Source organism: Lacerta agilis, chromosome 11, assembly GCF_009819535.1.
Source record: "Lacerta agilis isolate rLacAgi1 chromosome 11, rLacAgi1.pri, whole genome shotgun sequence".
Lineage (NCBI taxonomy): Eukaryota > Metazoa > Chordata > Lepidosauria > Squamata > Lacertidae > Lacerta > Lacerta agilis.
This window is the reverse complement of record NC_046322.1, coordinates 25,765,865-25,780,556: the sequence shown is the minus strand read 5'-3', so window position 1 is coordinate 25,780,556 and position 14,692 is coordinate 25,765,865. Positions and strand designations below refer to the sequence as shown.

The 14,692-nt window shown below is 45.0% G+C and overlaps 1 protein-coding gene across 1 annotated transcript; it reads left to right on the top strand.

Moving 5' to 3' along the window:
- The first annotated feature begins 6,633 nt into the window (after positions 1–6,633).
- CD180 (CD180 molecule) lies at positions 6,634–14,335 on the top strand. Its single transcript, XM_033164557.1, has 3 exons — positions 6,634–6,902; positions 10,957–11,123; positions 12,569–14,335. The coding sequence occupies exons 1-3, from the start codon at positions 6,813–6,815 to the stop codon at positions 14,295–14,297; spliced, it is 1,986 nt and encodes a 661-aa protein (XP_033020448.1). The 5' UTR covers positions 6,634–6,812; the 3' UTR covers positions 14,298–14,335.
- The last annotated feature ends 357 nt before the right edge of the window (positions 14,336–14,692 follow it).

The following is a 14,692-nucleotide window of genomic DNA, read 5'->3' as shown; positions in this document are numbered from 1 at the left end:
ATGATGTATGTGGCCTCATTAGCAGCGAGCACTGCCAGCATCTCTATGCTTGAAATGATATGCAGAGTTCTAAGGGAAGACAACTTGTTCTTTCATCATTGTGACTGATCAAACCAAGTGTAAGGAATAATTCCGCTTCTCATTCAAAGGTGAAATCACTGTGGAAATGTAATACAGGAGCGTTCTCCGTGAAATGTGCTATGGAATGTCGGGAGGTGCGGGAATCAAGGTGGGCCTGCCTGAGAATACAAGCGGAGAAACAGTTGATGTCTGGAAGAATATTACCAGTAATTTCCCAAAGATTCTCACACAAAGATGGAAACCAAGGAGCAGCTGCTTCCAAGCACCACAGGGTCAAGTCAAGACCTCACAAAAGTGTACTGGGAAGCTGAAAGAGGTTGCATGGATACCAAGAACACCATAAAACCCATAACACCTGTGAAAATCCTTCATGTGTCTGCCATACACGAGCCCCATGGCTTGGCCCGAGACTGAATGCACAGTAAGCCCTTGAGGAGACTGCTACCTATCCTTTCCCTCGCTCGAAAGAAGAAACTCACCTTAGAGTAGGCAGAGGTGGCATGGCTGCTCACAGCCAGTGGGGTGGAAGTTTCTTTCCATTCTGGGGGTTCATCCCTGCCCCAAGGGGCTTTCTCTTTAGTGAGGAAAGTCCCACACACTGGCCAGCTTCCTACCAGGATTATGGGACAGGCAGGCTGAGAGCCCAGGGAGGAAAACACCCCCCCCACTAGGTTGCCCTTTTATGCCTTGCCAAAAGAGGAAGCATTTGCATAAAGTTTTCCAAGATGCAAATGCAGGCATAATTGCTATAATTTAAGTAGAGATATATAGTACAGTTCAGCATATCAAGGAAGACTGTGCCTGCTGCTCCGTTTGCAGTCCAGATTCTGATTGCTGCTGGGCTTCTTCAAGCCCCCAGCTCTCCCTTCAAGAGGCTTGGCTGTAATTAGAAGCTGTGAGCTTCAGTTGTGCCATATATTGAAACAAACAGTTAAGCCCCATTAGTCAAAAGCAGTGTCGGCTCTTACAGGAAGCCAGAGAATACCTTTGGCTCTCCATTGTGACGGGGGCAAGGGAAGGATGAGGGACAGCTGGCATGGGCTTGGGCTGCTCTCAGCAGGGCTATGCTCACCCTGGTCCTGCTCACAGGCATTTGAGGAATTTTTGCTTTCCTGAAATACTCGTGGCATCCTTAATCTCCAGAGGGTATGGGGGGCTCATCACTTGCAGCCCAAGGTAGGAGTACTTGTATTTCCTGACCTCCTCAGCCAATAGCAACTTTAGAAGGGCGAGGGGAGGGTTGAACCAACAGAACAAAGGAGGGAAGAGTTAAGTTCCCGAATACATGAAGTCCAAGCTATCCCGCATTTGTCTCCATTTGACTGAACTGCTAGCCTTCATAGAATTGTGATATAGTACAACACTTCATCACCTGCCTATTTTTTAAAAATAATAATAATAAAACTAATAATTATGAATGGCTGCATGCAATGCAATCCATCCCTGTGAGCTTATATGTTTAGGTAGATCAGTATTACAGCTTCTAAACTGGCATCCCTCTCCATTTGCGGAACCATCACCATTCCAGAGTTTGAAGAGTCGTCTCTCCAAAGCAGTTTGTTTCAAATGCCTCTTTTTGCTGTCGGTGAGGCTCATACAGGTTATATCCCTTCTGCTTCTGTGGATCTGTTCTGCCTGCTCTTGGAAGATTGCTATGAAGTGTCTATGAAAATATTGTGTGAGAAAGCACTTGTCCCACTCAGAAAGTCCATTCTTGCTCCAAGAACCAGATCACATGGTTTTATACCCTAAGGCAGCATAAAGGCCAACCACCAGACTGTCTGCCTTCGTATGAGGAGGACGCATTGCAGGCCATCCTAATGACAAAGACTGTGCCTTTCTCCGGACTATTTTATGATTGTCCACTAGATGGCAATACCGCATGAACTTCAACACTACCTGAACACTGTTTATTTAAACAGCCTGACGTTTCAATTATAAAGAACCATAAGCAACCTTTCCATTTTAATATCCAATTCCAGTTGTATGCATGAGTCACTTCACTATAAGATACAGCGAGATTTAAGTTTCTAGTTATTTCAAAGACCGGAGCTTTGGTACTTCTGCTATTAATGGCAAGTGTTATTGAAATTCAGCTTTATTCAATAGGGAAACCTAAGTGTATGCCATGATTTGGTCTTTGCACAATAGAAAGAACTACAGTGCCTTTTTCCATCTCTTGTAAAACACTTTGCAACACTCTGTGGTGGTTTGTTGTTGTTGTTGTTTTAATCAATCTGAGTCTGGGGGGGAAAGGCAAAACACAACATTTATTAGCACCTCACATTTGCACTTCTGTGCCCTCTTAATCCTTTCTTATAATTACTCAGTGGATTTCTTGCTCCTGCCGGTGGCTAACTTGGATTGGTTAGGGACTTGCAGTTGAGACTCATTATGATGTGTCCGGAAGCTGCTATAAAAGAGAGGCTCCCACTTGCTCAGTTGGTGCTGCTTAGGATACCTCCTCCAGATCTGTACAAGCAGCAGAAAAAAGGTGCCTAAGAGTGACTTACGCAGGACCAGACGACCCATGAGATAAGGTGAGGCAACTGCCTCAGACAGCAGGATCCCCCAGGCAGTGTACCCTGATGTTAATCTTTCTCTGTCCCCCACCCTGCTTGTTCTTGTGTAGATCTTCCCTCACCCCTTCTTCCCTGGCATCAATTTGGGGTCCCCCTCAGGCGCCAAAATGTCTTGGTCCAGTCCTGTGCCTTGCACACCTTTCCCAGCTGCTTTTCAAGGGTTCTAATTCTAGATGCGATCTCACCAGCTCCTTGTGATGCTGGCAGAGAAGCTGGCTTTCTCAGCGACAGAGGGAGTCACGCTTATGCATGATCACCCGTGCGATTTCTGCCACTGGTGCTCTCGCTGTTGTCTGGCCTGCTTCGTGACACATGAACCAAACTCACTCAGCTCCAGACACTTGGAATTGCCTGTGTTCTCGCTTGCCCTGTTTCGCACAAAATTGATTTGGCTCGTGCTCCTGTCTGAGCATGTTGAGAATATTTGTTACAAGCACCGGAGTGCCAAAGTAGAAAATGGTACCACAGCGATTTCGTCGCTGATTTCATCCCAGATTTCAATGGAAAATGGAATGTATGGTTCTGACTGAATTTATAGACCTACCTCACCTTGCCATTTGATTTGCCCTTTCTTACAAAGGTTGGTTGGGGCTCCCACCAGTCACAATGGGAGATGGCTCAAGCTCTGCTTTGTGAAACATGATCCTTCTAACCTTTTTGAAGCGAGGAGTGCCTGGCACTTGCAGGGTGAGATTATTTCAGCATAATTAAGAAAACTTGTCAGCATGAACCTGGCTGCTGGCTGCAGCCTATGGGACTAAGCAAGCATGTCCTTGGCATCTAGGAAGTCCAGATGTCTTTATCTTCTTGGGCGATGAGTTAGATTCTGTCCAGATGGTGTCTTGATTGCTTGAAACTCAATTGATTGAATTAGTGGAGCTGCTATCTGTTCGGCAGCTTCGATGCTCAGGACTCCTATCCATTGTCATCGCATTAGACTTTGCTTGCCAAGTGCCTGGCGGGAGGGCAGATCACTAACTAACAACTCTGCAGCATTTCTAAGTGTGCGTACTTAACAGCCCAGCCCTCGCCCAGAGAACGCGTTCATATGGTTCCTGCTGACCTTGATGTGGATGGGCAGATACATCTGGTGCTCGTGAAACAGGAGGCTCTCGCTGCCTGCTTTGCATTTCAGCCTCATTTAACCACATCCTCTGCACAAAACCCACAGCGCCGTGGCAGCACCTGCTATCAGGCCGCCACGCCAGGGATCCAATCGACAGCCACCGGGCTATAAGGCGTTTGCAGCAACACTGCAGGAAGCATCTTTCCAGGATCGCAGACCAGAACTTGCCTTTTGGCCTTACAGTCAGGTTCTGTTTCTCTCAAGAGTTACAGAGCACAGAATTAAACGTCCCAGTAGTCAGATTACATTTCTTGTCAGAGCAGGAGTAGTAAAGAACCGGTGGGCACAGACAAAAAAGTCATTAATGCCCTCATTTCCCTTCTTACTGAAGCAGGGGGAGATGGTGGATAGAGCTCTCAGTCACAGACAAAGCATTAGCCACGGTCACATTGAACTGTGGCAGGCCGGGGGCGGGGGGCTAATACTGAGAAGAGGAGGAGGTTAAAGAAGAATTTGCACCTTGCTAGATCACACTATGAATACTTACTTCACAGATTGCCAAGAGAGATTGGAAAAAGAAATAAAGAAGCAAGGGGGAGAGACTATTTCTTGACTAAAACCTATCTTAAGCATATTGATTTTTAACAAAAGCATTCGATATCAGCCTCGGAGAAAGCTGGTGCAGCATTGGGAGAAGCAGACAAATTAATCTATGCAATAAGATGATTTTTTATGATGTAAGAATATGCCCACTAGGATTAGACAGGCGCTTTGGCAAATGGTCTGATTTAGTGACTGCAGCAAGGCAAGGCTATTGGCAATCCCATTCCTCGGAGTAATTGAATGGGATATGAAGTGGGCAACACAAAGCACCAAGGAGAGTATAAAACGGGATAATGGGGGAAAACTAAGAGACCTTGAACTTACTGATAAAATCACTTTGTTTTAAGTGCATCACGGACTGAAATGAGAATATGCCCTTGCCACAAGGGGACGAACAAAGTTGGATTGAGAATGGAAAATGCTAAAACAAAATAGGTAATCTGTAGAAGACACTGAAGGGCACCTGAGATGGGAAGGAGGGAAGAGGCATTGCAACGCACTATTTGTGTGCATGTTGAGAAAAGGAGATTTCTGATTAGCAAATATGACAACATCTAGGAAAGTAGAGAGCTCTGAATAAGTGAGATCAGGAAAGTGGAGCCCTGGTACCTTTTGGAATAGTGGAGAATCTATATAGGTGGCTGCACATCTTCTCATCCCTGCATATTTACAGTTTCCCATGCTATGTACATACTAAAGATACAGCATCCAGGTTCTCCTTCACACATCAGCCCTATTCACAAGGGCAAAACAGTCTTAAAGGAAACAGGCTTTGTGTGCAGTAGGAGGCGATTTTCTGTCTTGAGATTCACCCTGTGGAACGCCCTCCCACCAGATGTCGAGGAAATAAATTATTCGACTTTTAGAAGACATCTGAGGGCAGCCCTGTTTAGGGAAGGTTTTTTTATGTTTGAAGTTTTAGTCTGTTTTTAATGTTCTGTTGAAAGCCACCCAGAGTGGCTGGGGAAACCCAGCCAGATGGGCGGGGTAGAAATAATAAATTTATTCTTATTCTTATTACCTTTTCCCTAAACTGTGGCTGCTTTGAACTAGTCCTGTGGAAGAACATATACATCCTTGAGGGGCCCCAATACAGTCATTAGCCCAAAATCAAGTAAAAAAAAAGCTTGCTGTACTTAGGAACTGGAACAAAGATGTCCTGCTCTGCTCCATGTGCCCCTCCCCCATTCCCTCTCATAAACATGAGCTTGCCCATCCATTTAGATCATTGGGAGGGTCCCTCATGCATCCATTATCACAAGGGGCTCCACGGGCAATGGCACAACCATTTTCTTTTTCAGTCATACTGCCCAAGTTGTGGGATACCCTGCAAAGAGTGATCTATTTTGGCTTCCATCTTGGCAGCTTTTTGATCCCACCTGAAAACTGCTTTTAAAAAAAAAAGTATCAATAAGCCTATTGCCTGGATGGTGTTTGAGATCATGGCTTGTTTTGGAAATTGTTGTATTCAATTGTTTTTAATATTTGAATTGAAAATCACTTTATTAGGCAGCTCGTGTGAGCTGCAAAAACAGGTATATAAGATTCAAAATAAACACACACACACACACTAAATACAAAACAAAACAATATGCTGCAACAGTAATGGACCATGCATAGCAAAATGCTAAGTGAACTGGTTGGGCAGCATTTGGTCTGGGGTTGGTTCCCAGCAGTAGGATGAGATGACAAGTCTCCTTACATTGGCACTGGGATACTTGTCCTCAGTCCTTTGAGTCACTGTTTCAGCACATCATCCCCCACAGAATCAATGCTGGGCTGTTTTTGGGGTCCCTCACATGGCTGCACCCAACTTCAGATTTTTTAAAAATGGTTCTTCTGTTTTAAAAAAATGTTCAGAGTCTGTGGATACCTTCCTCTAGTGTAAGGAATGTGCCATTTTGGTAGTGTAATCGACAGCGGTAACCCCTAAATACTGGGGAAAGAAGAATGTTCCCAGCAAATGACACATATTTGATTGGGAAGGCTTCTGTGGCACCTAATTTGCTTCACTTGGAACATTCCTCTGATGAAGCAAGCAGGGCTTTTTTTTCAGCCAGAACTCAGTTTTGGCACCTCTCAGGTGGGCACCATTGCCATTATAACAGAACAAGGGAGGTGCTCGTGGTGAGTTCTGGCCCCTCTTTTTTTAAAAGAAAAGAAAAATAACAGGCACCAAGTGAACCACAAAGACCAAATCCTCCTTCCACGTGCCTATCTCCTGACATTTAATGCAGAAGTGGCCAGACTGATGCAAGGATTTAAGTGTGGGGCAGAAAAAAAGGAACCGAAAAGGTTGACTGCAGCGCCCATAAATGACTAGGCTTCAAGAGGAAACTTCTTTTTAGCTGTGACGGCTGTTTTGTCTCTCACATCTCCAGTTTAACAAAGCTTTCTAAACCCCCATTCTGGAAAATTATTTTTCATCTGACTTCCATTACTGCAGCTCGTCTGTGTGGAGAATCTAATAAACCCCCCTAATGGCCTGGTGCACGTTCTGCTGGGTTCTGATGGGCCTTTTAGATGTTAGCTGTGAAGTAACCAAGCCAGCAGATATGATGTGCACTGAGGTGAGTGATAACTTATTTGCTTCTCTATTCGGGGAAAAGCGTCTTTAAGATAGAATCAATAATTAATCTGTGGCAGTGAATACTTGCATGCTAACATCAGGTTACTTCAAAGGGCTATGAAATTTGCGGTTGGTGGGGCAAAAGTATCAGGTACAATGCCGTACCGTTGGAGCACATTCGCTAAAACCGGCCTCAGGCAGGAAAATTTTCTAGACTTTGAGGATCCTTTCTCGCTGAAAAGGCAAACCTTAAATTAGCAGCGATAATCCTGTGCCATTTTAGAGTGGGACTTAATAGGGACATCCCTATGTATATGTGCAGTGCTTAGAAATACATTTCTCATTGTTTTAATAGAGTTTATTCTCTTGTACTCACGATTTTATCCTCATAGCTATGCATTTTCACTGTGTTCCGTGGTGCAGTGCTCACTAGGGCATGGCAAGTTTATTTAGGATTTCAACCTATGAATGCAATCCTATATACAGTTTATAGGAGCCAATTCCAAGGGGCCACAGGTGCTTGGGCACCCACAATAATATAATTGGGGGGGGGGGCTGGGCACACACAAAGTCAATGAGAAAAGCCAGCATGATGTAGCAGCACTGCCTGCGAAAGAGAAGCAGTTCGGCTCCGCCCTCCACAGCCAGCAAGTGAGGCACCCTTTACTGGGAGGGGGGCTGGGATGCAGAGGCAGAGTCTGAGCCCCTCCCTACGGAAAAGGGTGCCTTGCTGCAGTGGCAGAGCTTCATGCTCCAGCACTGGGGGCAGAAAGCAGGCGGGGGCGTGGCTGGCACACGTCCTGGGGTGTGTGGGGCACATCCTGGGGGTGTGGCACACTGCCTGCGGGCGGCATGGCAGCCAGTGTGTGGGGGGCAGCCGTGATGGCACCCCACCAGGATCATAGTGCCCTAGGCAGTGTATTCCCCGCCCCCTCCTGCCTTGCTGGCTGCAGAGAGGAGGAGGTAGACAAGCTGCTGTGCCACTGCCCACCACAACTATGTGCAGGCATGTAATATCGCGCATCCACGTTGTGGGGGTGGGCACCCACAATACTGAGGGTGAGATGGCGCCCCCGATATAGTAATTGGGAGTAAGCCCCTTGTTGCCTATTTTGCACCAAAGATTTAGGCACATCTCCTGCAGGGAGGTCATACAGTGCAGCATATCAATAAGCAAAAGGACAAGTCTGCAAAATCTTGTCCTGAATTGTGCCTAAGAAGTTTTAAACGGGCATGTAGACATGAGAGGCAATGACGGAGAACCCATTATCGAGGTAGTGCACCTATTTTGCAGACTGTGCGTGCACATGGACATTTTACTAGGAGTTTTCTGGAACCAGAGGGGGTTGTAATGAAACAGACCACTGGTGCCTTTAATCTGTTTGTAGCAGGGCTTCCGAACAGGTGCTTTGTTTTATAAGCAGTTTAAATGTACCTAATTTCTGTAGAACTAGACCCCTCTTTTTTGCACACTTTATGCTGCAAGCAGTAACATCCTTGATAGATGTAGCAGAGAGGACTAGTCAGTTACACAAACAGGTAGGTAAATATTTCTTTCAGCTTTTCACCTTATCAAAGAACTACCTTTGCAAAAGCAATACTTGATTAGTGTATTTGAATGTGCTTTCAGAATTTGTTAAAAGAGGTGGCATTTTCTATACAGTAGCAGAAAAAACACCCCCCCCCCAACTAGATAAAATAGCTACAGACTAAAAGGAGCACTAATATTTGCATTTAACTTCCCCTTTTAATTATTCTAATAATTTTTCTCACTTTAATGTTTTAACCTGTTGCAATAGATCCCACTCCAGTTTCAAGGATAATTAGGAGTAACAGAACTAAGAATGGCCTCTGCATAGGGCCAAAACTAGAATTGATATTAATCACAATATTGTTGTTGTTCAGTCGTTCAGTCATGTCCGACTCTTCATGACCCTATGGACCAGAGCATAAACTTTAAAAAAGAGAGAAAGAATATCAATCACTGGGAGCCTATCTGGACCACTGACGGAGGAAGGGGAGTGTGGGGGGAGCACACCACCCCCAGCAGCGCGATCCCAGTGGGGTGCCATCACGGCTGCCCCTGCCTGCACTGGCACCCTGCCCCTGCAGGCAGTGTGCCCCACCCCCAGGATGCACGCCAGCCCCACCCCCACTTCCTCTCCATCCCGATGCCGGAGCACGACGCTCTGCCACTGATCTGGACTAGGACTGTGGTGTTGTGGGGAGGGGCTTCAAATGATTATTCACACCATGGTCCCACTCTACTAGAATTTGCACTTGAAGACAACATTGTTTAGAAACACACCCTTTCCATGTTTGAGTTGGGGAGTTTCCATTATGAGTATCAGTTAGACCAGGGCAGTCCAACACATGGCCCAAGAGCCACATGTGGCCCTCAAGGCCTTTTTTTTGGTGCCCCTCGGAAACATTTGATGCCCCCACGTGTTGTAGTCTCATTGCTGAGCAACAACATGCAGGTCTCAGTGGAGTGGGAGGGTCAGAAGAGTCTCCAAGGTGTACTTGCCTGGAGGCAGAGTCAGCATCCAAAGTCAGGTCGTCCTAGAGTTGGGTGAACAGCAACCCATTTGGTCAGAAAATCCGAAGACCATGGAGTCAAGGGCCAAGACAAGCAGGAAGCAGCAAGGAACTACAAGCGTTGTTACCAACCTGTGTCTGCTGCTGGAAGCTGTGCTTAAGAAGGCTGAAGTCAGCTGGTTCTCATCAGTGCCTTCTCCCGTGTTTCCTTGAAGGCTGATCAGCTGCAGGTGGAGTCACTCCACCTTCTCTGCCTTCAGGCTGCTGTTCAGTAGGTGATGCTGACTCCTGACCCATGACATCATCCAGCCTGTGCACTGTGTTCCCAAAGTTGCATAAGTGGGGTGCTGGGCTTTGGGAAGGAGGTGTGAGGGCTCTGACAGGGTCCTAACAGGGTCCTCCAGCCTCCTTCGCAAATTCTACTTAGCGCTTTTTCAGCTTTGGGAAGGTGGGAGGGCCCTGCCAGAGGCTCACACCTGCTTCCCAAAGCCTGGTTCCTTGCTTATCCAGCTTTGGGAAGGCAGCTCAAGGGCTGGCGGGTGAGTGGGGGGGTCAAATTTTGGCCTCGCTCCCAGCAATGCAACAAGGCAGTGTGTGGTCACGGATTCTGTATCGAACTACTTTTTGTGACCCACTTGGTCTGCCCTGATTTTGACAGTGCCAGTCACATGGCATTATATTGACTCTAATATCTTATGTCATCTGCTGGTGTAGTCTCTTCCCCTCCCCCATACACAGAGTTTCAGAAAGAAGAGTCCAGATCAAATTAAAAGTGACACTCAAAGCACAGCCCTATACCTTTCTATTCAGGAATCCCAATGCAGCCTCAGTCATTTGAAAGACACCCCCCCCACACACACACTTTTTAAAGCCAACACAGCTGTGAAAAGCTGCAGCCTGGACATTTGGGGGAGAGGGTCCCTCTCATCACTTATCTGTAGGGCAGTTTTCTTACAGATATGAATAAAGCCTGTATCACCTTAGATAAAATATGAGCTGGCGTGGAGGTGCCAAAAGCAGGTTCCAGAATGTGAGGGGAAATCCTCTCAGGTTTGCCTTCCTTTTATAGTTCTCAAAATTGGTAAGTTTTCTGACAATTAAAGAAGTCACCAGCATCACCTGGACTATTGCCTTTGATTTCAGATACAAACACCAGAGTTTCTGAAAACTACAAAAGGCCCTTCCTGATACTGTTACTACAATAACAAAACAATTTGTTGCACAATAATTATACACTTTGCCTTCCATGCAAAAATAAAATAAAAAGGAGATAGCATGTCACATTCCCAGGCAGAGTCCACTTTTGGCATTGGTACAGATTCAGGCCAATACAGAGATGGGACAATATCAGAAGTTTTGAATTAATTAATTAATTAATTAATTTACTTACTTACTTACAAACCCCCAATTACAGGAGATTGCATTGTGCCAACAGAGATGCACACATCTCTGTTGCATTAATGCATCACTGTGCATCAATGTGTGTGGATCCATAAAACTGTGTGTCATTTTTACAGCTTATTGCTAACAGAAGCTACAGTTGTGAAGATCTGGGACTGAAAGAGATTCCTGAGCAACTACCTAACATAACCCAAGTCCTTGATTTCAGCTTCAACTTCCTGTATTCCCTTCAACAATCAACGCTCAGCAAGCTGAAAGATCTGGTGTATTTAGACTTAACAAGGTATGCTAGATCTTTGTCCTCACCTCTTTTTGTGCAAATTGGGGCTTTCACTTCAACTTTTCAAGCAAGCGGTGCTTGCGGTTACAGCCAAGAGATCTGTAAGCCTCAAAGCTAGAACTCTCATCTACCCAAACCTGCTCCCACAAGTCATTGCACTGTGAATCGATACTTGTTAGAAAATTTTGTAGTTGTGGTAAGCTGATGCCAGCCTTTAGACAGTCACAACCAGTGCAGTGCTATTACTTAATGCTATGCCATGTGCAGCCTAGAACTGACACCTAAAACTGCTGCCTGAAGTCCTATAATGCTATGCAAAATCACCTGAGAGGCAAAACCAAACCCTACCAAGGCACACATATTACAAGACCAGGAATTCATAGAACTTGCTTCATTACCCTGGAGTAGAGTCTTGAAAGAAGTCCTAGATGACAAACTCTGGGTGCATATTTTGTTTCTTGACATCTTTATATCTTGCAAAGAAAGAGGAAACAGGATAAACCACAATATGGCCAGTGTCGGGAAATGGCACCTAGGGAAATAGCAGCATTACCGTACTCACTTTATATCTCCTAAGTCAGGCTGAACCCTCTCCTCTTACATCTCTGCTTGGTTTTTTTTGCTGGGGTGAGGATTAAGGTGCCCCCCCCACAGGCACTAATGGCTCATGCTTGAACAAACAGCAAACATACAAAACTTACTGTCCTGCACCTGCACTCAGAATTCTGTTTTTCATACAAATTGTGCTGCCAAAACCAAATGAATAGAGGCAAGGAGAACAAACGTCTCAATTTCAGAGAATAGCTGAGGAGTGTGAAAAGCTGCTCTTCAACAAAATTGCAAAAGCAAATCCTTTGGCACACTGGTGCAACTTCCCCTCTGTTATATGACTGAAGGAACTTACAAGGATTTATGCAAGTGGGTGCATTTGAATGTTCCTGGAACATTGTAGCCTGGGACATGGCTACAAAAAGGTACAGTGGTTCATGCTCAGCCTGAAATGAGCAGATAGGCCTACTCATTGTTTAAAAACACACACACAACTTGGGTACCCATCCATGCACATCGTTCAGTGGAATTTTCCCCTCCCCTTCACACCCTCTCCAGATCTGCTCCAGAGGATTTGGGAACCCCTAGAACAGATTTAAGGCACACTTGGTGGGAGAGAAGGAGAAAATTGTTTCATTGTGCAAAGATAAATTATTGTGCTGACTGAATGAGAGACAATGAATTGCAGTGTTAATGTTCACTGCCTATTTAGGTTGGTGCAAAATATGATCCCATTTACAGCTGTGCCAGTTGTATTGTTCTCATCTCATTAAAAATATAAACAAAAGCAAGAAATCCTTTTTTATTGTTTCCGTAGATGTATATTAATAAGATAAGCATATACAGTTGCAATGTTTGAATGCTAGACTTGTGTGTGTGTGTGTGTTTTGTTTTTCAAGGTGTCAAATTAACTGGGTATATGAGGATGTCTTCGGAAACAACGCTCACCTGGAGACCATCATCTTGACTGGAAACAATCTTCTGTTTCTGGCAGGGAGAGCATTCGCTGGACCTCACTCTCTGAAACACCTTGACCTAACCCAAACAGGACTCAGTAGTCTATCATTCATCCCAATGCAGGACCTGGGTAACTTGGAGACACTGATACTAAAAGACAACTACATCCAATCACTAGAGCTCCCATCACATTTTCCAACCAGGAACCTCAAATATTTGGATTTTCAGATGAACCTAATACAAAGAATATCAGCTGAAGACATACGGGCATTAAAGCGAGTCAGGAATCTGACTCTCATTCTTGCAGACAATGATATTATGCACATTGAGACCAGGGCTTTCAGTTCCATTTCTTTCTATACTTTGGATTTTGGCCGTTGTGTTGATGTTTCGGTGATCCTGGAAGGGCTGCAGGATGCCAGTACTGTTGCTCTTCGACTTGGGAATTCTTTGGATAGAGATGCCCTTCCCATAACTCCCACCATGTTGCAGGGCATCTGCAACATCTCTGTCGACTACCTCTATCTGCCATATCGCCATTTCCTATACTTCTCAGCTGACACATTCCAGTGTTTGGCCAAACTCCAAAAGTTGGACATAGCCCACACAGACATCAACGAACTACCCACTGGCCTGGTTCAGTTGGATTTCCTGAGGGAACTCATTATCGACAAGAATAAATTTGAGCACCTTTGCAATATCACGGCTTCTGCTTTCCCCAACCTCACCCATATTTCTCTCAGAGGGAATCTGAAAGTCTTGGATTTGGGATCTGGGTGCCTAGGGTCTTTGTCGAAACTGCAGCACCTTGACTTGAGCAGCAGTCAAATAGAAAGCGCCGACTGCTGCAGCAAGCCGCTCCGTGGCCTGAGCAGCTTGCAACACCTCAACCTGAGCTACAATAGCAGGCTCAGGTTCCACAATGCGGCGTTTAATGAAAGCATTAACCTTAAGGTTCTGGACCTCACTTCCACACAGGTTTTCATCAACGCTTCCCAAGGACCCTTCTGCAACCTGCATTTTTTGCAGATTCTGAACCTTTCTTACTCTAAAATTGATCTCAATATCCCGCACATTTTACAAGGTCTGGAGAATCTTATTGTCTTGAAGCTGAATGGAAATAACTTCGAATCCAAGACCATCCTGGAAGACAACCTCTTTCAGCAGGCACCCAATTTAGAAGTGTTAACTCTATCGTCCTGCAAATTGTCGGCTATACAAACCAAGGCATTTTCTAGCCTCAGGAAGTTAAAACACATAGACTTGAGCCACAACAATCTTGTTGCATTCAATTCAGATGCATTTTCCAGCCTCAGAAACATATATCTCAATTTTGCCAACAATAGGATCCATATTATCCCACGTGATATGTTGACTAACCTATCTGGCCAGAGTGTAATCAATTTAAGTTACAATCCACTGGAATGCACCTGTTCCAATATTGGATTATTAACTTGGTACAAGCAAAACATAGATAAAATTGAAGACTCTGAAGAGACAGTGTGCTCAGAGCCCAAATCACTAGCAGGCTCTAAGCTCCTCTCTATAAATCTGTCCTGTGGGTTTAGCACTGCTCAAGTAGTATTGATTGCCTTTGTTACGATAGCAGTAATTGTAGTGACCTTCATTTTGATCATACGTTTTTTAAGGAGAAACTACCAACAGCTTTGAGTTCCTGGAGAAAGAAAAGATACAGAAGAGTAACAAAAGCCACACATGCTTATAAGGGAATCCCACTTTCTAATACTAATTTTTGTTCCAGTTGTTGTTGACTGTACAGGCAGTCCTCATTTTGCATGGGGTTCCATTCTGAACCCATGCAAGCATAAGCCCACTCTGCTCCATCCCCCCAACCCCTTTTCATGACATCTTTATAACATTTTGGGGGCTGTTTTCAGGTTTGGTGCAGTGTGCATGTGTGTGATCGTGCATCATTCAGGTGCGCCTATAATCAGGAGTTGCCTGTACTGCACTCTGTTAACTTGTTTTTGACATGAGATAACATGGCAAAGGAAATCACTGCAAGGTATGGAAATAAGAGAAAGCCAATTTTACTGTTCAGTCTT

Excerpts from the sequence above, each read along its gene's own strand:
- CD180 (XM_033164557.1), top strand. The coding sequence starts at position 6,813 with ATGGCCTGGTGCACGTTCTGCTGGGTTCTGATGGGCCTTTTAGATGTT. Across the intron at positions 6,903-10,956 it reads CAGATATGATGTGCACTGAG|CTTATTGCTAACAGAAGCTA; the intron begins GTGAGTGATAAC and ends TCATTTTTACAG. Across the intron at positions 11,124-12,568 it reads GTGTATTTAGACTTAACAAG|GTGTCAAATTAACTGGGTAT; the intron begins GTATGCTAGATC and ends TTGTTTTTCAAG.